This window comes from Nelumbo lutea, chromosome 4 (genome assembly GCF_056320005.1).
Source record: "Nelumbo lutea isolate HS-2025 chromosome 4, American lotus-T2T, whole genome shotgun sequence".
NCBI classification, from domain to species: Eukaryota; Viridiplantae; Streptophyta; class Magnoliopsida; order Proteales; family Nelumbonaceae; genus Nelumbo; species Nelumbo lutea.
In genome coordinates, this window is record NC_142687.1 from 46230283 (window position 1) to 46254700 (window position 24418).

Here is a 24418-nt window from a genome sequence, read left to right on the forward strand (position 1 = left end):
TTGCAAATCCAATAAAGAAATTGAAAAATTGTTGCAAGAAATGAGAGATCAAAACCAATATTGTATTAAAATTTGGGATACACCAATGAATCAAATGATCTAGGATTTAAAAGAGATTTAGAGAGATGTAAGAAGAGGGCAAGCAGTGTTGTAGCGACGGTTAAACCGTTGACTCAGAAATCGGAAGCCAAAGTGATTTCATTTTTTTGTCGATTTTTAAAACATTGGTTTTATTCAAAAGAAAGTTTCATAATCTTATTTATATTTCTAATAGAAGTGTAAATATAGAACTATAGATGTATTCAATTTTTTCTATATTTTTTATATTTTTGTGTAAAAATAATTTCTATATGTTAAACTTACTTTTTGTTTAATATGATAATTAATTAAACATTATCCATGTGCACGAATGTTTTTTTCTTTGCAACATTTATGCATTTTTTTCATTTTTATATTTTTATATTTTATAAATTTTCATTATTTATTTATGACATTAAATGTTAATACATTTAACCCAAAGGTTGAACTTTTGATCTTTGCCAAATAGTAAAATAATTTCATTTTTGGCTAGTTATAAAGTATGTATTTCATTTTTATTATCAATAAAAATAATTCTTTTTGTTACACATATTTTTTTAATTTGATTAATAAAAGTATCATAAATGTGTCTAATTTTTCTACAATTTTGTAATTTCTATATTTATTTCTATTTAAAAAAAATCACCTAACTATAACTTCATAGGTTTATCAATTTGATTCCAATGGTTGAATTGCTTATCCATCACTTGGATAAAGAATGTTCTTATTTTAAGTCAATTTTAAAATATATGAGTTTTGTATTGTTAAAAATATTGGGATAGATCTAATTAGTACCATTTATTGGTGAAAAATAACTTAAGTATATGATTTAATAAGAGAGAAAATAGGAGTTAATACCTCAAGTATAAGACTTAGTGAAAGGGGATTAAATAAGGTGGAAGGTAATAATTGAAGTTACATTTTTAACCCTTACAATTAGAGATGGATTAAATACACAAATATGGCCATTATAATAGCTATTAAAGTTGATATTAAAAATCTAACAAAATAACTTTTATAAGCTATGATAAAATAACTTTTATATACTTTCTCAAATAAAAAAACATAGAGAACAATTTTAGTCCAAAATAATTTCACACTATATTCACACTTTTATATATAATATGAATAGATTAAATGCTTCAACTGAACTGTTTTGGTTTTCATACCTAAATACTTGAGTCACATAACTATGACACCCAACTTGGACGACCCAAGTACCCAACGACCAAATTGATTGTACATTGTTGGCAACATTCGGAATATAGAACTTAGAAGTGCAAAATGAAATCCGTCATGGTTGGTCGAGGCTCAGTACGAGTGCGACACTCAAATGGGACGCTAAGAGTCCACGCCAGCGCCCCACAATGCCCCACGGTACATCCCGACTTTATATTGGGAATATCTTCGGATGATGTCTCATCATCTTTAACATCGGATACAATGTCGGGATGTGCTGTGGTGCGCAGATGTGAACCGGACGCTAAACTGATGAAAACAATCGTGACATAAATGCATGCACCTGCTCCATCCCCACCGGTCCAAGCTAATTTAACAACTACCACTTCCATCACCCATTAATGTATAGGTTGCAGGAGGCCTAATACAGTGCTAAAGGTAATTTTGAGTTGGTGAAAAGTGGAAACTTGCTAATGATAGTGATATACGAACTTCAGCCTGAGCTATTCCTCCTCCTCTTCCCCCTCTCTCTGTCTCTCTGTCTCTCTCTCTCTCGCTTGCTGGCTGATCGCTCTCGCTCTGTGTGCTTGTGCAAGGAGCTATGGAGCTCGTTCACTTGTTGATGAACTTGGTCGCTGCGCCTGTGGCTCTCACCTTTTTATTCATAGTCCTCCCTCTCTTGTTCATTGGAAGATTCATCTCTTCCCTCATAAGGTCCCTCTCCAGTGAGAATATGTCTGGAAAAGTTGTTCTCATCACCGGCGCTTCATCCGGGATAGGCGAGGTTCATGCAAATTTAATTCGAAATATAATTTGTAGAATACTATCTACTGTGATTACTTGACCTTGATAATTGATGTTAATTAATTTCACAGCACCTGGCTTACGAGTATGCTAAGAGAGGAGCTTTTCTAGTTCTTGTTGCGAGGAGAGAAAAGATGCTTGTGGAAGTTGCCAAGAAGGCTGGTCAGCTTGGTTCCCCTGATGTTTTCGTTATTCGAGCAGATGTTTCGCAAGCTGACGAATGCAAGCGGTTTGTTCAGGAAACTGTGAGACGATTTGGCCGGTGTAAGTTCTCTAATCCATCATGATTTTTTTTTTTTATTTTTTAGTTAGAGAATGGAAGCATTTTTTTTTTTTGATAGATAGAAAATGGAAGCTTACTCTATCTATAAAACGAATTCAGTCATAAAATTCAGCGAAAGGGTCAGTAGGAAGATTTGGATGAGATCAGGTTAAGTGCCTAAACTTAAGCCAAATCTAAAATCTGATGGCGGGTTATATTTACAATCAAAATTTTGGCGGAATAAAGTACGTAGGAAGGTGAAAATTTTTTATGATATATAATTAAAATGTCAAGATTAATTAGGATATTGTATATCACCATGATCAAGGTCATCTAAGCCTTCTCGAAACTATAGGGCTGTCTACATAAATCCATCTGTTGAGCGCCATTTCCACGATTAAATTGTAAATACTCAAATCATTTCTTACTACTTCAATTCAATCCAAGTTCTTTTGTCTGCCCCAGTTAACTAATCGGATGAATTTTGATTAAAATTCATGGGTTTGTGATTTATTATAATTTTTTCCTATAATATATATATATATATATATATATATATATATATATATATATTGGGGTTGAACCAGGTTAGAAATGATAACCCTTTTTATAATTGCTTGATCTCTCTTTAGTCCCAATTATCATGGTTTTCAAAACCGGATAAGACTGGATGGTCAGACGGAAAAACCGGGAACCGGTTAGGTGATCGGTTCTATTTTTCTCCAAAACTGGATTTTTCCCCAAAATTATTGATTTTAGTTAGCAAACCGCTGATCCAGGCGGCTACCCATTCAAACTGTTCAAACAGATTTAACCGTTTTTTTTTTGTCAAAATAGGCAGATTATTCAATTCGAACAATCAAACCATTTGACCCAAGAACCGGACCCTGACCGATTCATTCTCCGGATCGGTTTTAAAAACCTTTCCAATTATTCAATATTTAATACCTTGTTCAAATAAAGAAAATAAAATGAAATAAACCCTGCATTTTGAATATTTATCAAGTATATAATCAAGCACCCTACGTCTCTACCTGCAAAAGTCTTTATATAGATGCATGATACATTAAATATCCAACTGTCCTTGGGGTAAAGTGTCTTCAACGTTCAAATGCGTATGGTACCGACGGTGACTTTTCAATACAAACATTAAATAAATATTCTTTTTTATTTCTTTTTTTAATTTTTTGTTCATTTTAAGTTCTCAACTGCCCTTAGCAAATAAAGACTTCATTTATTTGTGTCACATGGAGGAATCTTGTGGCCACCAATTCAATATCAAAGGGATCCCTAGGTTAGTTACATAGGCACTCTCTTGTGGTCCTATCTTTAGTTTCATTTCCCACCTTGTGTTGGAGCGTTTGGACAAGTGGCAAGGACATTGTAGTTCACCAAAATTAGGCCCACTGTGATCTTTGATATGGATTCACAAACATTCCCTTCGTTTGAAAAGCATAGAGCAAATTAAAACAATATAATCCGTTTGGGCCTCTTTAATCCCCAACTGTAAATCGGTCTTTAAAAGTCGGATTTTGAGGTGACCAGGCGAAGTCGGTTTCTATCATCCTTGCCCAAAAGTAAATAAGGGCATAGAGCCGTGCACTGGGAATGTCTATGGATCACAAACACGAGATGTTTCCGGTGTACGGAGGAGATGGGCGGTGGCCGGTGGGGCACCTGTGGGGCCCCCAGTTAATGATGGTTAATAATACTTTCATGGAACGTGAAAGGTCTGGGTAACCCTAATCAGCGTATGTTGGGGTGGATTTGAGCCGAGTCAAGCCCAATATTCGGCTATTTGAGTTCGGCTCATAGATAAAGTGTTAGGTTCGAGTTGAATTTGAATTTGACTCGAGCTTGGTTTGGTTCAAAAGCATGTAAGTTTGAGTTTGGTTCGGCTTGAGTTCAATTACAAGCTAAGGATTATAAAAATTATTTATTATTATATATAAAAAATAAAAATATTATATATTAAAATATTATTATATATATAATAAAAATTATTTATTATATATTTATATGTATATGTATGTATATTGGACAGTGTATGTCCTTAGCTCCAATCAGAATGATATACATTATGACATTTAATGTAAATGAATAAAGTACATATTTGATTCATGTTATTATGGTATGCTTTTGCGTAATACCCTTAAACTGGATGCATATGAGACTCTTGTTACTTTAGAATCTTCACAGTTGTTGGACAGATGTAGGAGATTTATCCTGCCAAGGCTGACATTGATGTGCCGCCAAGTTGGTTGGGGTGGATTGTCTCAGTTGCTAGGGAGAGACCTGAGGTACATGCAGTGCGGGTTTTCTTGAAACCCTAAACTGGACCAAAATTTTAGTATTGCCCTAGACTTTGAAGATAGATGGGCAAAACTAGAATGCTACACCTGAATCCTAGACTCGATAATGATACTACACTAGGTGTCGGATTGGGCTGTCTTTGATATACCAATCAGTGAGATCCTTAGAGGGGGTCAAAACCTAGGTACGTTGGGACAATCCAAGAATTCGTCTGATTGGGTGGTCATAGTGACAAGATCAGCCCCTTTGTCGGACAAAGTGAATGATCAGAGATGTACTCTCTCTGATGGAAACTAAAGTTGCCGGTAGCCGAATTCAACTGTTGAAATTTGTTTTGCAAAATATATTTATATAGAGATATACATACACACACATATATATAATGGTTTCAAACTGTTTGCAAAAGGTTTTAATTCCCGGGATACATGTGAGTAGAGAGTGCAGCATTGTGCCTTGCAGCCGAGGGAGAGGTCATCTCTTGTTGAATAGTGTTTGATCATTATGGGCTGAGAGGTTAAGTGTAAGACCATTGAGAGTAATACCTAATGGGTTAATCTTGCATCTGCCCACAATCCTTGGGTTTTTATAAGGTGGCTTGACCCAATGACCATTTAGTGTAAATGCTGAGACCATTAAGAGCCCATGGTGACGGACTCAGGGGTTCACTGTCTCCTACAGTGAATTCGGTCAGGCCCTATAACAGAGGCTGGGCTAAAACCATGTGGTTGATGTGTAGATCAATGTTTGGGTCCCACGCCATACAAGGATATTCAACTAGGCATCAGTTTGGAGGATAAGTAAGCAGATGGACTTAATGGGCCTAAAGCCCAATTCGAACTGGTTTTATTAGATTAATTAAAGAGAAAAGACAACATATAGTTAGACTAACGCCATCTTCTAATCTTGCCTTCTCCTGCTATTGTTGCCATTACCAATTCGATCTCCACCTGTAAGAGCGATGAAGAAAGGGTTCTTGATATCACCTTTTGGTAGAAAAGGTGATCTGAAGTCGTGCTCACTCGCTCTCTATCAGATTCTTGTTGAAGAATCAGGTTCTTGCTGACAAGTCATCTTGTTGATTCTGCTCTGCCCTGCGTTGTGTCATCTTCAGTGGGAGCAGTCTTTGGTGATCTCCATGGGCGTGAACACCTTCGTTGGGAGTTACTGTTACTCCGTATCAGGTATATCTCTCCTACCTTTTGGTTTCAGAACTGGTTCGGTTTCGGTTCAAGATTGATTATTGACAATGGAGTTTTCTAAAATAGCGAATGTGATTCCCACATGGGAGAGAAATTTTTGAAATTTCATCCAACCTACCTACAAGGTTCGGCCATCCATATGATGGATCTCTCATCCCTTTAGTGGTATCAGAGCCATGTTCAAATCTTGAACCAAAATTGGGCAGATCTGAAACCACGCAAATGGGCAGAAGGCATTCTACCCGATTTGTGCAGATTATTGATTTTCTGGGAAATCGGTTCCCAGCTTAAGGGCGATTGATCTGAAATTAAATCTTTTTAAATCTTATATATATTTAGAATTGTTCTTTATATTTATCTTGATTTATGGGTTGTTCATACGATGGATATCGTAATCTTGATTGGCGCAAGAAATCTACGTTTTGTAGTTCTTTTACATTCTTGTCTGTAATTAATTTTTTCTTTTTAGACTGAATGTATAGAAATTCGATTTGATGTAATATTAATAGAAATTAGGGTTTTCTATTTTATTCCATTCAAATTCAAAGCTGATTGCGCAGAAGGAAAGAGTTTAACAGATTAGGGTTCAGCTATCTGCGATTTGTAGTTTAAAAAACTGTAAACTATGAACTAACATCTGATTTGCAGGGTAGCAGATCTACGAACATCCCCTGTACTAATTCTTGAATGTCTTTTATCAGTAATTTAATTTCAGATCATAATCTTTAATTAAATATTAAATTAAAGATCAAACCTTAGACCCATTCGAACTAGATTGGACCAAACTGGTTGGATCGAATCTGTGGTTCGATGGGGGCTGTTCTCAGCCCTAATTTTTCATTCTTGGGTCGAGGGGTTGATGGTTAATTATAAAATGTAATTCAGCCACACCTATAAAACCCAGTTTTAATGTGTTAATACTACTTTAGCCCATTAACTGCATAAAAGCTATATGGGCCGAACTGCTCTTTGCAATTCAACCCATATACCTAGATAATATTAATCAGTAATATTATGGATTATTATGGGCTTTAATAATGGGTTTTATAGATATTAATTGATTTGATCAATTTTGTTCCTAGATGTGATGTATGGATGTGTAATGTGCATCGTTCATGGGCCATAAGTACTTGGCCCATGCTGATACGATAGTGGCTCTTGCACACACCATGGATGAATGCACATCATTTCCATGGTGTCCTTAAGATCATTGGATGATCCTCCATTCATGGTGGGCCCCACATCAGCTTCCTCCCCAAGAGGAACCGTGTGGAACCCTAGCCGTTTAGGGCCCATCGAAATCTAACTTTATGAAAGTCAATGGGAGCCACTTTGGTTAGACCTAAATCAAAATAGGACGTATTTTTGTTCCCTCTGTTGAAATATGAGTGCATGTGATAGGGAGATTCATATGATGAACTCTCTAAAGGCCTTCCATCATTAGCATGAAGATGGGTCATTCAGTAATGAGGAAACACACCATAGAATTGGGTTATCCATTTGTTGCTGGATCTGTTGGAATGTTTCATAAGATGATAGGGGCGTTATAGACCGATGTGGGAGAGGCCTATCTTAAAATGGAAGACTCTCTCACGATACCTTGGCGTTCATGAATATGATGGGTGAGCACTCACTGAACAGAAAGGTTTAACCTAAAATGGCAATGAACATTGTCTAACAGAGGCCAAAGGTAAAGCTCATAAGATGAGTGGATATGATCCTTCACAGAAAAGTGGTGGAGTTATGCAGCTGAAACAGTTGGCTTTATGCACCCTATGTGATTTCCCACATTTCTAGAGACATAATTCGCAGTCTCCGTCATTGAGATATGAGGGAAATCTCAGAGATGAACAAATGAGAATAGAACATAGATTAAAAGTCATATCTATGTAGATAACATGAATCAAATAAGGTTATGGACTAATATTTTCCTTTTATTAGAAATGGCAAACAGACAATTCGCAAAATTGTTGGATGACAACAAAACTAAAAGGCCCAAACTATGCTGACTGGTGCCATAATCTTATGTTGGTCCTAACATCAGAAAAAATGGACAAAGTAGCTAAACATCCTGCCCTGGAGCGTCCGGGTGATAGGCCTTTTGAGGCCCGTAGGAGAGACTACCAAGAATGGGAAGAGAAAAATTCCCTAGCCCGCTGCTACATCATAGCATCCTTAGACAATTCGATACAACGACAATTCGATCAAATCGAATTGTCCAAGGATATCCTAGATAGTCTAAGGATGATGTATGAAAAGCAGAATCATTCTACTCGGCAGAAGATCTTGAAGCAGCTCATGACCACGTAGATGTCTAAGAACCAACAGGTTCATGACCATTGTCTTAAGATGATGGGTTATATCAATGAACTTGAGGCTCTTGGATCCGGGCTTGACCATGTCATGAAGGTGGATGCCATCCTAAATTCTTTGCCTCTTCCTTCAATCAGTTCATCATGAACCATAACATGAACAAGCTAAATGTTAGCATCCAGGAACTCAGCAATATGTTGCAGAGGGATGAGGAACTGATTAAGAAGGATGAGCCCATTGCCATGCTTGCTGAAATTGGCAAATCGGGCAAGAAGAGGAAGGCTAAGAAAAAGCCTCAGAAGAAAGCTACTATGTCCAAGAGGCAGAAGAAGGATAAAGCATTAGATGCTTGTCACTTCTATAAGCAGACCGACCACTAGAAGAGGAACTGTCCTCAATACCTGAAATCCAAGAGACAAGGTAATTTTGAATCCTGTGTCATAGAAACCAATTTGTTGGTAACTACTACTTCCTGGTGTATTGACTCTAGGGCTTCGACTCATGTGTGTAACTCACTATAGGGGTTCAGGATAAGCAGAAGACTGAATAATGGAAAAATGACTCTTTACTTGGGGACTTCTGCAAATGTTGCACCTAGAGTCATAGGATCTAAAGAGTTAATTTTCAGAGAATGAATTATTGTACTTAAAGATTGTCTTTATGTACCTAATTTGAGAAGGAATCTGATTTTTGTTTTAAAACTGTGTGCGGATGGATATTTTGTTTTATTTAGTAATACGATTACTATCAAAAGAAATAACAAATTCCTCGCATACGGAGAACTTGAGAATTGTCTCTATATTCTCTATCCTTCTCTGGAAACTAACATAACCGGAACTATGTCGGATGATATCCCCAAGAAAAGAATCCATGATACAGTTAATCCCACGTGCCTGTGGCATTACCGACTTGGCCACATTAACATAGATCGTATCACAAGGTTGGTAAAAGATGGTCATTTGGATTTTCTAACTGTAGAAGATCTTCCAACCAATGAACCTTGCCTTTAGGGTAAGATAACGAAACGACCATTTAACGGTAAGCCTGAAAGATGTTAGCATGCTTAACCATATACATACTGATGTATGTTGTCCCATGAGTGTTAGGACACGTAACCAACACATTTATTTTATAACATTTACCGATGATTACTCATAGTATGGTTACGTGTACCTAATGAGGCACAAGTCTGAATTCTTTGAAAAGTTTAAAGAGTTCAAACAAGAGGTTGAGAAACAGTTAGGGAGAGAAATTAAGACCCTTCGATTGGATCGAGGTGGTGAGTATCTCTCTGATGAATTTAGGGACTACTTGAAGGTCAATGGGATGGTGTCACAATTATCTCCTCCTGCTACACTACAGCTAAATAGTGTATTAGAGAGAAGGAACCAGACTTTATTGGATATGGTTCGATCACTTCTCGTACACTCAGAGTTACCCACATCCTTTTGGGATTACGTATTAGAGACTACGATATATGTGCTGAACTGGGTTCCAACCAAATCAATTCCGAAGACTCCCTATGAGCTTTGGACCGGTAAGAAACCAAGTGTAAGACACTTTAATATTTAGGGTTGTCCAGCACATGTTAAAAGAATGAGTGCGGACAAATTGGAATCCAAGACCAGCCATTGCCTATTCGTAGGCTACCCCATAGGCTTTGTGGATTACTTATTCTATGATTCAGGAGAACAGAAGGTGTTCTGTAGCTGAAATTCCCATTTCATGGAGGATGATTGAATCCTGAACAATCATCGTCAAGAAGTTGTTTTTGATGAGGAGAGTGCAAGGGTAATGGGAGATGTCCCACAAGCTCCAGGTAATGACCAACCTAGAAGATCTACCAGGGTTTCCAGGCCTCCAGTTCGTTTCGGCTATGACCAGGATTGTTACTTAGTGGAAGCTACAACAAGTGAGGAGGATCTCATGACTTATATGGAAGCTATATTGGACATAGTTTCCTTGAAGTGGGTAGATGCCATGAGAGCTGAAATGGACTCAATGTAGACCAATGGAGTTTGGACTCTAGTAGATCCACCCCCTAGGGTAAAAGCAATTGGTTGCAAATGGATCTATAAGAGGAAGAAGGGCCCCGATGGTAAGGTTGAGACCTACAAGGCTCGTCTTGTGGCGAAAGGGTACACTCAGAAAGAGAGAATCGATTATAAGGAAACCTTTTCACCAGTGGTCATGCTTAAAATCATTAGGATCCTGCTAGCTGTAGCAGCGTATCATGATTACGACATTTGGAAAATGGATGTCAAAACTGTGTTCTTAAATGGAGATTTTAGTGAAGATATCTATATGCTGCAACCGCAAGGTTTTATAGCTGCAGGTTAGGAATACATGGTATGTAAATTATACTGATCCATATATGGACTTAAGCAAGCTTCTAGGAGTTAGAACATCCGTTTTGACTCTATCGTCAAAAAGTTTGACTTTGAGCAAAATCCGAATGAGCCATGTGTTTATAGTAAATCCAGTGGGGATAAATTTATGTTATTGGTTCTGTATGTAGATGACATTCTACTCATTGGGAATGATGTAGGAATGTTGACTACGGTGAAAGTATGGCTTTCACAGCAATTCACCATGAAAGATCTTGGAGAAGCTTCCTATATACTAGGTCTTCAGCTCTATAGAGATAGATCGATGGGGATAATAGGATTATCCTAATCTGCTTACATTGACAAGATAGTCGAGAGATATAGTATGGAGAACTCCAAGGAAGGAAATGTTCCTTTCAGGCATAGAGTCACTCTCAACAAGGGTGTGTCTCCAACACTCTCGAGGAGATTGAGGGCATGAAGGACGTTCCCTATGCCTCAGTCATAGAGAGCATCATGTATGCCATGTTGTGCATTCATCCTGACATCGCTCAGGCAGTGAGTGTGGTAAGCTGATTCCAGTCGAACCTAGGGCAGGAGCATTGGACTGCTGTGAAAAGCATACTCAAGTACCTTCGAAGGACAAAAGAATTTTGTCTAGTATTCGATGGTAGTTCACTACAGATCTAGGGGTATACTGATATCGACTTCTAGTCAGATCCAGATGATTGAAAGTCTACATCTGGATATGTTTTCATGATAGGATTGTGTGTTGTTTGCTAGAGAAGCAGCAAATAGGGGTCCTGAGTAGTAAGAATAACAGTCCACAACCCAAGCCGAACACATTGCCATAAGTGAGGCTGCCTAATGAATGAAGGTGTTCATTCTTGAATTTGAAATTCAGCACATCACCCGTTCAACTGTTGTGTGACAACACTAGATCTATGGGAGATTGATGTTAAAAGGTAGTATCAACGGAGAATGTGGTAGACCCATTGACTAAGCCACTGACACAGAAATTGTTTGAGAAACATGTAGAAAGTTTGAGATTCTAGCTTATACCAGATTGGACCTAAGTGCAAGTGGGAGTTGTTGGATAGTGTATGCCCTTAGCTCCAACCATAATGATATACATTATGACATTTAATGTAAATGAATAAAGTACATATTCAATTCATATTATTATGGTGTGTTTTTGTGTAATACCCTTAAACTGGACACATATGAGACTCGTGTTAGTTTAGAATCTTCACAGCCATTGGATAGATTTGGGGAGATTTATCCTGCCAAGGCTGACACTAATGTGCTACCAAGTTGGTTGGGGTGGCTTGTCTCAGCTATTAGGGTGAGACATGAGGTACATGCAATGTAGGTTTTCTTGAAACCCTGAACCAGATTAGAATTCTAATATTGCCCTGAACCTTGGAGATAGATGGGCAAAACTGGAATGTTACACTTGACCCCTAGACTCGATTATGATATTGCACTAGGTGTCGGATTGGGCTATTTTTGATATACCAATCAATGAGATCCTTAGAGGGGGTCAAAACCTGGGTATGTTGGGACAGTCCAAGCATTCATCTGAGTGGGTGATCATAGTGACAGGATCAGTCCCTTTGTCGGACAAAGTTAATGACCAGGGATGCACTCTCTCTAATGGAAACCAAAGCTGCTAGTAGCCAATTTCAACCGTTGAAATTTGTTTTGCAAAATATATTTATATAGAGATACCACACACACACACACACACACACACACACACACACACACACACACATATATAATGGTTTCAAAATGTTTGCAAAAGGTTTTATTTCTCGGGATCCATGTGAGTAGAGAGTGCAGCACTGTAACTTGCAGCCGAGGGAGAGGTCATCTCTTGTCGAGCAGTGTTTGATCATTATGGGCTGAGAGGTTAAGTGTAACACCATTGATGGTAATACCTGATGGGCTAATCTTGCATCTGCCCACAGTCCTTGGGTTTTTATAAGGAGGTTTGACCGAATGACCATTTAGTATAAATGTTAGGCCCATTAAGAGCCCATGGTGATGGGCTCAGGGGTTCACTGTCTCCTACAATGAATTCGGCCAGGCCTTGTAACAGAGGTTGGGTTGAACCCATGTGACTGATGTGTAGATCAATGTTTAGGTCCCACGCCATACAAGGATATCCATCTGGGCAGCAGTTTGGAGGATAAGTGAGCACATGGACTTAATGGGCCTAAAGCCCAATTCGAACTGGCTTAATTAGATTAATTAAAGAGGGGTGGTTCTGGGATTTAGATCTGCGGATAAGGGATTATCCCTATCCACTCAAAGAGTCCAAATCCAAATAGAGATTTAGATATGGAAACTCCTAATTAGATTATGAGGGCTGGTCTTTATCTATAGATAAGATAAGGGATTATCCTTATCTCTTAAAGAGGGTCCAGATCCAAATACAAGATTTGGATTAGGAAACTCCTAATGGGATTAGAAGAAGCTCTCTTTAAAGCTATAAATATAGGAGAAGGGCGAACCCCAGTTCATCCTTCAGTCTTATTGATACAAGAGAGAAGACAACATACAGTTAGATTGATGCCATCTTCCAATCTTTCCTTCTCTTGCTATTGCCGCCATTACCAGTTTGATCTCCACCTGTATGAGCGACCAAAAAAGGGTTCTTGATATCACCTTTTGGCAGAAAAGGTGATCTGAAGTCATGCTCACTTACCCTCTATCAAATTCTTGTTGAAGAATCAGGTTCTTGCTGACGAGCCATCCTATTGATTCTGCTTCGCCCTGCTTTGTGTCATCTTCAGTGGGAGTAGTATTTGGTGATCTCCTTGGGTGTGAATACCTTTGTTGGGAGTTATTGTTACTCCGCATCAGGTATATCCCTCTCCTACCTTTTGGTTTCAGAACTGGTTCGATTTAGGTTCAAGATTGATCATTGAGAATGCAATTTTCTAAAATAGGGAATGTGATTCCCACATGGGAGAGAGAAATTTTTGAAATTTCGCCCAACCTACCTGCAGGGTTCGGCCATCCATATGATGGATCTCTTATCTCTTGAATGTATGTATATTTATATAATAAAATTATTTTATTTACTATATTAGGCTCCATTAGGTTCACATACCTCACGAGCTGAGCTTCATCGGGCTCGAAGCTCGGTTTAAACCGAGCCGAGCTCGAATAGCTCGTGAGAAGTGTTGCTTTACAACGACTAGCCGTAGTATAAAATCACAAGGTATTTGAAATAACAATCATGAGAAATCTAATAGCAACAAAAATGATGAAATCCAAGCAAAGACAAATAAAAACATGTGCCACAAAGAACACAAATATTTACATGATTCGACCTTACCGCCTACGTCCACGAGAGAGACGAAACCTGTTATTCATTATGAAAAAAAACAAAGAAACAATACATGTACCTTGTACCTTGCAACCCAAACCAACCCTTAACACTTGTACACCCGTTCTCCCTTTCATTTCAACCCAAAGAACAAAAACAAGAGAAAGAAAAACTACTCCCTCACCAAGAGTATTCTGTATTTTTCTCTTAAACCTTCTCTCTAAAAAAAGTCTTAACCCTACATACAAAAGAAAGCTTTTATATATAAGACCTCTTTAACCTAAAGAGGGACCACACAAACCGTTAGATTAAAATTAATCCAGTGATTGTAAAATAAGACACAATCTCCACTGTGGCTTATTTTTCAACCACCTTAGAAATATACTATCTACGCCTCTACTTGTTTGCAAATATCGCAAACCTCCATTGGCCTTGTAAAATATATACCACCTTATTCAAACAAAATGGCTAATGTACTTGTGTATTTTGTTTGCAAATACACTATTTGTGCCTCCACTCGGTCCTGACTCCACCTAATTTAAACAAAATGACCAATGTACTTGTGTAATTGTACCCAAGCTAACAATTCTACTTAACTTCAGAGAAGAACCTCGATCATTTCTCTCTTCCAATAGGAATCTTCCTCTCACTATCATCTATACTTGGAAACTTGCAGCATTTGTCTCCACTCTATCTGCAAAAGAGACCCTCTTTGTGGCCACACTATCTTACACATTTTGTTTCCAACATCTCATCGAGGTCTTGAGAACCACTGTACTCCCAACCAGATGATACAAACTTTTGCATTTTTCTTCTTTCATCAGGACCATACCACTACGTCTGATTTTCATGGCTCCACCTACAGCAACAACCTTGCAATCCTCAGAGTCCAACTGGCTAAGTGATATTAGATTCCTACACAGTTTTGGGGTATATGCCACACCACCCAAAGTGCGAATCATTCCATCAAACATTTTGATTTTCGTTGTCTCAACACCCGTCATGTTACATGTAGATCCATCACCCAATGAGACAACACCTTTCTTCTTCTCTTGGAATGCATCAAAATATTCATTTCTAGAGCAAATATGCATAGAACATCCTGAATCTAAAATCCACTCATTTGGAGAAAAATCACATATACCTTCAGAGACTATGAGAACATCTCCATCATCATTAGATGCAATTGCCACAATAACATATTCATCCCCACTCCTTTTTTGTGCAGGACAATCTCTCTTTATGTGACCAAATTCCTTGTATCTGTAACACTATACTTTTCCCTTTTTCCTAGCCTTGGAACTAGACTTGCTACTCTCAGACCCCTTATCAGACTACATTCCTTTTCAATCTATTCCCAGTGTGACCAACACAGAGTCCTACCTGCTCTCATGCTTGGGCTTCCTCCTAACCTCATTGGATAGAAGAGATGTGATAACTTCTTTCAGCTTCACTGTATCTTTCCTATACAGCAATGTTATCACCAAGTTTTCATACAAATCAGGAAGTGAGGTAAGAAGTAAAAGGGCCTTGTCTTATTCCTCCACCTTGATATCAACTTTCCCTAGTTGATCCAAGATACTATTGAACACATTTAGGTATTCTAGGAGATTCCCACCTTCATCCATCTTCATCCCATACAACTGCCGCTTTAGATATAGGTTCATAGTTAAGTTTTTTTTTTACCAAATAATGCTTCTCTAGCTTATACCACAATTCTGGTGCAGAATCTTTATCGATAATGTTAAACATAGCGTTATCAACCAAGAGAAATCGAGTCGTACAAACACACATTGGCTCAATGTCCTCCCAATCAGTACCCTTCATATCATTTTGCTTTCCATCATTTCCCTTCAATGCTCTAGCCAAGCCTTGTTGAATCAGGATGTCCTTTACCTTTCTTTGCCATAGGGTAAAACTGCATTCGCCATTGAACCTTTCAATCTAGAACTAAGAACTTTTACCTTTTGCTATCATTATCTCTCAAACAATTTTACAAACACATTGTAAACACTAACTTGGGAGTTTTGATACCATTTTGTTAGAGGCTTCACAACAATCACCCATAGTATAAAATCACAAGGTATTTTAAATAGCAACCACGAAAAATCTAATAGCAGCAAAATGATGAAATCCAAGCAAAGACAAATAAAAAGAAGTATCACAAAGAATACAAATATTTACGTGGTTCAACCTTACAACCTTCGTCCACGGGAGAGACAAAGCATGTTCTACACTATGAAAGAAAAATTAGAAACAATACAAGTACCTTGTGGATTGTAACCCAAACCAACCCTTAACCCTTGTACACCCATTCTTGCTTTCTTCTCAACCCGAAGAACAAAAACAAGAGAAAAAAAAACCACTCTCACACCAAAAACACTCTGTATTTTCTCTCACACATTTTCTCTAAAAAAATCCTTAACCCTACATATAAAACAAAACTTTTATATGTAAAACCTCTTTAACCTAAAAAGGGACCATACCAATCGTTAGATTAAAATTAATCCAGTGGTTATAAAATAAGACACAATCCCAACAAGAATCTCGACTTGTAACCACCCCTGTAAGCACATTAATCTTATGATTAGAATACATGGACATGATGTTATCGTTTTGTGCATGGAAAACCAAATAAGGAGACAAAAACTATAAAGATTTTAAACTTGATGAGAAATTTGTAGTTAACCCAGTTCAAGTGGCCTATGGCCTTGTTCGAAAAAAGATGCTACTATTATAAAAATTATTTTGGCAAATGATCGTCTTGGACATACTCAAATCGGAGACAATGATAACAATAGCACTTATTATCTAGCATTTGTATGTGCTCTTCCAAATAAAAAAAAAAAAAAATAGAACGAGTTGTAGTTTGGGAGTGACTTGAACAAATAGCTACCGGACATGCAACTCCGAGTGTCTCCTTGGAGATTTTAACAACTACAAATCCATCAAGCATAAAGGTATAGGAAAGTTCAATGATATTCTTCTAAAGCAAAGAAATTCCATGATGTGATAGTTAAAAGTAATTTGTTAAACATGGAAGATAAAGGTAATAGACTCACATTGAAAAGGGGAGATTTATATGAGAATATTGATCGGGTCTTATCGAATGATGACCGGAGAGCATTACACTTGGCTGTGTCCCTTGAACAGCAGCCTTTCTCAGTTCCAATCAGGGATCAAGTGGAGCTCAATTTGTCATTTGAGTGGTGATTTGATTGGTAAATAGATTAGGTGGTCTTCGCCAAAATGCAGTTTTGAGCCCCATTATTAGTTCTCACTATCTTAGAAAAGAGTTATTAAAACCAGACTGGATCGGACAATTAAAGAAGTTCTAGGGGTTGAAATTATAGAGGATGAAAATAAAAGCTTAGGCCAGACCATGGATTTGAAAACCAGACTGGATCGGGCAATTGGACACCGGTTGAGACGTCATTGGACTAATTTCATATAAAATAGATATGGAAAAAGGCCATGATAAACATGAATGGCCTTATATAACGAAGATCCTTGAAAAACAGATTAAATAAAAAATGATTCATTTGGTCAGGGAATGTAAACTTTGATTAGCTATCAAGAACTTGTAAATGGGTCTTTGGGGGAAAGATTCTATCCATCAAGGGGCATAAGATAAGGAGATCTCCTATCTTTCTATAGTTTTGTTCTTTGTAGTGAAGCCCTTAAAGACAATTATTCAACTCTAGTGGCAATCAAGGTTCTAAATATCAACATGTCGGCCCATGTTCGTGTTTTTTTTAATATTCCACTTAAACTAGTTGCTGACCAGATACAAACCTCTGTAGGGGCATATTCCAGCACGATACGTATCAGGCTGATACGTATGGAAAGGAAGAAAGCCAACTAAGTTAAGAGCAGTTATTGGAAGTATGGTCCAATGCCAAATGAGTTTATTTCAATTTCTTAAAAATACGCTTAGGGACTTGGATAAGATGCAATGCAAATTCGTATGGGGTAATAAGCATGATAAAACCGCTATCTGCTTCGAAAAGTAGAGTAAGGTAACTATGTCAGCAAATAATAGAGGTGTAGGTGTTAAAAGTGTGGAGTTTATCAACAAAGCCAACCTAATGAGGCTTGGGTTGTGGATAGGGGTGGCAATTGGGCGGGTTTGGGTGAACTGGGTTTCGATTGATTTTCAATCCAACCCCAAAAAATACAGAATGTATAAATAAAGATAGAAAATACAGAAAATAACATAAATGAAAGAAAAATAAAAATTGCAAAATAATTATGAAAAAATGGAAAACGGAGAAAATAATATAAATTACAAAAACAAATAAATACACATGAAATTTACAAAAAATATAGAAAAAACATAAAAATTGAAGAAAGAATAACAAAAATACAAAAGCATAAAGAAAAACATAAATTACAGAAAAAATGAACAGGAATTGCACAAAAATTTATAGAAATTTCATTCCTTGGGTCCCAGATATGTTTGTCAATTAGGCCCAGGTCTTATAAGGGCATTTAACTATGAGATCGGCTTCAGTCAGTGAAAGGCCTGTTCAAACAGCCATTACAACCTTGCATCAGGAACATGTTCGTACTTCTGTGATTTATTTCTTGGGGAGATATTCCCAATGCAAGGCTATAATGGTTATTCAAACGGGCCTTGCACTGACTGAGTCCAGTTTCTTTAACTGTTGGGACTGTATGTTATCATTTGTGTGGTTACTAAGTAGGGTTTACAGCTTATGTCCCCGTAGCACTCTGACACATTATGAAGGGTTGAGTTGTTTCATTCTTAGAGAAATGTGTGGAGGTGCTCAACGTGCCTAATTGCTAGACTTGTAATGTGGGTCGTGCCATGCTGCCACGGCGAAGGCGGCCCAGACGCCATTAGTGTTGTGTCGTGTAGGGCCTCGGGCCTTTGTGGGCTGCACTTGGAAAGCCTAGTCCCCTTCCGAGGTCAGGCCTGGCACGACCCGTAGCCTAGTTCTTAGCTGTGTCGGGCCCTACCCAGGCCCAGCCCATTTTTTTCTTTTATAATTTTCCTAAACTAAGAAGACATAGAAAAAAATAAAAGAATAACATATAATAATAGAAAATTAACATGAATAAAAGACAATAAGTTAGAAAAAATTGTGAAATTTTTATTTCATTTCAAATTTAATATGTACAAAAAAAATAATAGGTTGAAAAGATAATGCATTGGAATTGAATTACTAAAATGATAAAATTGAAAATAAAAATTACAATGGGAATGGATTATTGAAAATATTGCAAATAGCTCTCAAATAAAATTAAAAATATTACAAATAATTCTGAAATCTGGGCTGTGCCAGGCCGGCCCACATGTCGTGACATGGCGTGTCTATGGATCATGCTGGGCTATTTGATCGGGTCGTGCTTTAGGGCCTGTCCCCTCCACAGGATATAAAAACATCATTTTATAGATACATGTCATGACATTTCCATCCGTATAGGAATTCAATCCAAAATAATTCGCTTTATTTCCATCTTCTTCATAATTCCTACATCTAGGGGTGTCAATGGACCAGTTTTTTGGATTGGACCCCATTTGAATCAAATTCAACTTAGATGGATTGGACGGACCAACAAGACATCTTGAATTGGACCAGTCTAGACTAAATGGTCCAAAGTATTTATTGGATTGGTTAGACCTGGTCCATCCGTACGTAATAAATTTATATTGAATTGGGTTGAATTGAGCCAATATTTGGTCCATTGATAAAAGATAGGAATATAGGTGTCAATGGAACAGGCTTGGGTTAGAATTAATCTAAATTAAAACAAATTTGAACAGATAGGACAGTCCAGAGATTGAATTGGACCGATCCAAAATATTTATTGGATTAGATTGGATCTGATCCATTTGTAATGAACTCCCAGTGGATTGAATCTGATTGGACCAAATCCAGTCCAATTGACACCCCTACCTACATGTATTACCTGTTGACACTAATTGCGAACTCCTCGAATTTGTTGTTCTCATTTGCAGTAGATCATCTGGTATGTAATGCGGGCATTGTTACTTTCGGGAAATTTGAAAATGTGCTCGGTTTCTCAAATCTCAGATCAGTGATGGTAATCCATCGGCCTAAACAAGTATTCATATATTCCTTTCTATATATACAAGCTATCTAATTATCTAACTTTTGTGCTTTTGGGTTTTATATATATATAAATATATAGGATATTAACTTCTGGGGTTCCATTTATCCAACTTATTTTGCGATTCCTCACCTTAGAAAAAGCAAAGGCAAGATCGTTGTCAATGCTTCAGGGACCTCATGGTTAATCTCACCATTCTTCAGCTTCTATGGTGTAAGGATTCACACATGTATACCTGTCTATTGATCCTTTTTTTCTTTATTTATTCTTCTTCTTACTACCACTTTGCTCTGGTAATTGAAATTTCAGGCAAGTAAAGCAGCGATAATAAATTTCTATGAGACAATGAGAATTGAGTTGGCTCCGGAAATCAAAATAACAATAGCAGCTCCTTGGTATACAGAATCAGAAATGGTCAGCCATGGCAAAAGCCTCACAAAAGACGGTGTAGTTGAAAATAATCGAGAAATGAGAGAAGTAAGTCCAAACATTTCTTATTTGATTATGTCATTATTTCATTTATAGGTTGGTTTTAAATTTGATATTCCATTTTCATCATTAATATCATAACTTATTACAATTCATACTTATTTTTGTTTAGTATAACGAATGCACAATATTCAAAATGTCCAATTTTCTTTTTGTAGTATATATTTATTTATTTTAATTTTTATTATTTAATTATGAAATTATTTAGTAACCCATTTGACTCCAAATGGTTGAATTGCTTACCCTATATACTAAAAGAGAAGAAAATGGTTTTACTTTAAAATTATTTTTTAAAATATTTATTTTTATATTATTAAAATTAGTGTTGTTAACTTAATTAGTAGAATTTAATGGTGAAAAAAATATATCTTAAATATAGGATTTAATGAGAGAATATACCTTAGATATGTGATTTAATGAAAGAATAAAAAATAATTTTATTTCAAATTTAGTTTTAAATTTGACACTCCATTTGCATCATTAATAAAAGCATTTCTTATTTATCATACTTATTATTATTTAATATATGCCGAATATATGATGTTAAAAATGTTTCCAACTGTTTTTGATTTCTACATTTTTTTGCATTTTATCCATTTTTGAATTTTATTATTTAATTGTGGCAACATGGATTGACCCATTTGACCCAAAATGGTTTAAACTCTCAAATGGCCCATTAAACTCCCAAATGGCTAGTCTATTAATGTTCTAGAGACACTGACTACAGTCCCAACTTACACTTATCGGATGTTCTTTGTATTCCCAAATTTAATTTCAACTTGGGTGGAGTTTGGGAGTGCTTATTCTAATATGCACTCATGAGCATTTGGTGAAAAAGCACGTATTTCAAATAAGGATAGTATAGGTACTTTCAAAATGACGTGGCAGGCCAAAACATGCCAAAAAGGAAATAAATACTTAAAAATAAGCCCAATTTTTTTGGCCTACTTTCAAAATGAAAATAAGCACTTATTGGTGTGCTCCCGGTCCAAAATAAGTGCTTATTTGAATAAACACTTATTTTTAAGTACTCCCAAATTTATCCTTACTCTCACTTTTCAACTAAACCAATCCTTGAATTGTCCTACCATTTTTTCCCAGAATTTTGTTTTTCAAGAATTAGTCTCACTGTACCTAATGTGAGTGGGTGAGATGCACAATGGACTAATTCATCTTGTTGAATTGATGTCGGCAGGAGCTTCATCTAGAGAATATCCATCTCACCTAACCTTTTAGATAAGCATCATGACCATCCTTTAATGTTCCTTTTCTTGGATAACTCTTTTAAATCTCGACCATATGATGTTGTCTATCTACTTTAACAAACTTGTTCTTTTCACATAAGTACTCATCCTATTAATGTTCCTTTTGATTTAGCGTATTGTGACATTTAGGGTGGATATTCCACACCTCATTTTGGTACCCATTATTTTTTAACTATAGATGGTTTTTCACATTGCGCTTGGTTAAATTTGAAGGTACTCAATTTCAACACAAAGTTCTTCAAATTCAGACCAACAATGGGTATAAATTTTTTTAACTTCCACTTTAAATTATTTCTTCTGGCAGAAAGGAATTTTGCATCAAAAACTTGTGTGGGGACATCTCAACAAAATTCCATTGTTGAATGCAAACACCAACATCTTCTTGAGGTTGAATATGCACTTCATTTTTAAGCAAATTTACCTATTTTCTTTTGGGTAGAGTGTGTCCTTACTTTAAAATACCTCATTTACAAAACTTCTACACAAATCTTGATTGGAAAAGCCATCATGAGATAGATGATTTTGAATAAAACTTCCTCCTATCATCACTTGTATGTCTTTGGATTTCATGTTATGCCCATAACTATGAACCTCATCGTGATAAGTTTGCACCAAGAGCAGAAAAATGTGCTTTTATACGCTATACTTTTGACCAACATGGATATCGTGTTTATGATCTTGAATCTCATAAAAGTTTTACTTATCATGATGTTGACTTTTATAAGGATCAATTTCCTTTTCGTACTCACAATGATTCTTAAACAAGTGAAGTTGTTGTACCCTAACTTGTTGTGGATTCTAATGGCATGTTTGAAAAGGCTACCACTCCTGATATAACAATTTTAGAACACAGCCTCTTCAAGTAATAATCAAACTATTTATAACTCTAATGGCTTTTCCCTCCCCTTTATCAATTCAGGCCCTCTTAGATCCTTACAAGCTCACAATTAGCCCACCTACCTCAATGATTACATGTGCCAAAGCTACTTCTCCACCACTCCAATTGTTTTCTTCAAGGAACCCTTATTCTATCTCTAATTTCATTTCGTATCATAAATTTTCTATATCACATTTTGCTTCTTATCAACAATATTTGCTAAACATGAGCCTACCACCTTCACTCAAGCACCTACTTTGATGTGAGGTTATGGCCATCGAAAACCATACTCTATAATAAAATAACACCTGAACACCGGAGCCTCTTCTCCTTGGAAAGACATCCATTGGGTGCATCATAATCATCTCTCCAATAAAGAAAACTCTAAGCGAATCAAATATCAAGGCTATTGAAAAACTTAAAGGCTTTAAAGCTATCGAAGAACGATCTACTATTACATCTCATCAAAGAGAAAAGAAGATTACATGAAGTTCTACTTAATTTTTTTTTCTAGAATCTTGTTGTATCTCTCTCTCTCTCTCTCTCTCTCCTTTTCTTTTGTTGATGTAACTACCACTAACCTTTTTGAGAGTGAAGGTAACTACCATTTAAAGCTCATAACTTTTTTAGTCAGAATGAATAGACACATTTAAAAAAAAAAAAAAAAGGAATGCTTCCATTTGAGAGTGGAAATAACCACTCTTTTACATTTTTTCTTAAAAAATATGATGCCACTTGTTTGAAGGAGATGCCCTTTGGTCTAAGGGCTATGTTTTAATATATATATACTATAGAATGATGACCACATACTAAGTACAAGGCTTGTATTCTGATGATTTTTGTTTGCACCCACTATTTATGTTGTAAGCTAATTTTTTTATTTGATATTTTTGTCATATAGATTTGTTATTTGATTTTAAAGATTAAAATGTTTTACTTCTAATCAGACCTCCATTCATGAACAAATATTAAAACAAGATAAAAATATTATTGACATATATTTTAAGTTGCCAATTACAATATATTTATGGGACTTACTGACTAACAATGTGAACATGGTTGTTGGACAGGTTCTGATAGGGAAATTACCAGTTATGGGGGTGGGAGTGTGCGCCAAGGATATTGTGAATGGGGCATGCAGTGGAGAGAGATATGTGATTGAGCCATCCTGTTACAAGATTCTCTTTCTGCTCCAGTTCTTCTACCCTGAGATTGTTCAATGGGCTGCTCGCCAGTTATACATGGGCAAGTCAGGCACCACTTAGATGAAAGTGAAATATCTAAGAAGGCATTGAAATAAGAAAGTTAATGCATTTAAACTTCTAGTAGAATTAATTAATTAAAACATCACTTAGGTAGTCTTTGTAAATCTCAGAGATCATTGACATATCTAACTAATAAGTAAGGAATAATAATCCTATTGGGAAGACTACTTGAAAGGGTTGGAACTTGTTGCTACTGCTTTAATAACTCACAAATCGTTCCACTTTAAGGCTACATTTGGTTCATGTACAAATAAATTTGCACTTATGCAAAACTATGATAGTGCGAATGATTCAGGTGCAAATTCTAATTTATTTTTGTTTCAAGTTTTATCTTATTTGGTTTGATTCCAATACAAATGAAGTAAGATAAGATCTGGAATAGAATGCGGTGATATCCTAAACAAAATTAAAATAGAATTTTCATTGTTTTTCATTTGCACTCTTATGCATCTATACTAGTGCATATGAGATTGTAACACAACCAAACACAGCCTAAAAATATAGAATAGAAGCAAATACATGATTGAACAACTAGGAACCTCTTGTGCTTATTATTTATTGGCTCCAAAGCTTAACAATCAAAAGAATTGTTGGACCTTATTGATTTC

The 24418-nt window shown here is 36.4% G+C and overlaps 1 protein-coding gene across 2 annotated transcripts; it reads left to right on the forward strand.

The window, feature by feature from the left end:
* The first annotated feature begins 1688 nt into the window (after positions 1–1688).
* LOC148855560 (11-beta-hydroxysteroid dehydrogenase 1A-like) lies at positions 1689–24134 on the forward strand. Of its 2 annotated transcripts, XM_088941709.1 has the most exons (7): positions 1689–2041; positions 2133–2325; positions 19802–19887; positions 19996–20127; positions 20224–20391; positions 21973–22055; positions 23616–24112. In XM_088941709.1, exons 1-7 carry the CDS (start codon positions 1859–1861, stop codon positions 23620–23622), a joined length of 852 nt encoding a protein of 283 aa, XP_088797835.1. In that variant the 5' UTR covers positions 1689–1858; the 3' UTR covers positions 23623–24112. The 2 variants fall into 2 exon arrangements, with proteins under 2 accessions (XP_088797835.1, XP_088797834.1); XM_088941708.1 differs by lacking the exon at positions 21973–22055 and having other exon boundaries at positions 23616–24134.
* Positions 24135–24418: the final 284 nt, after the last annotated feature.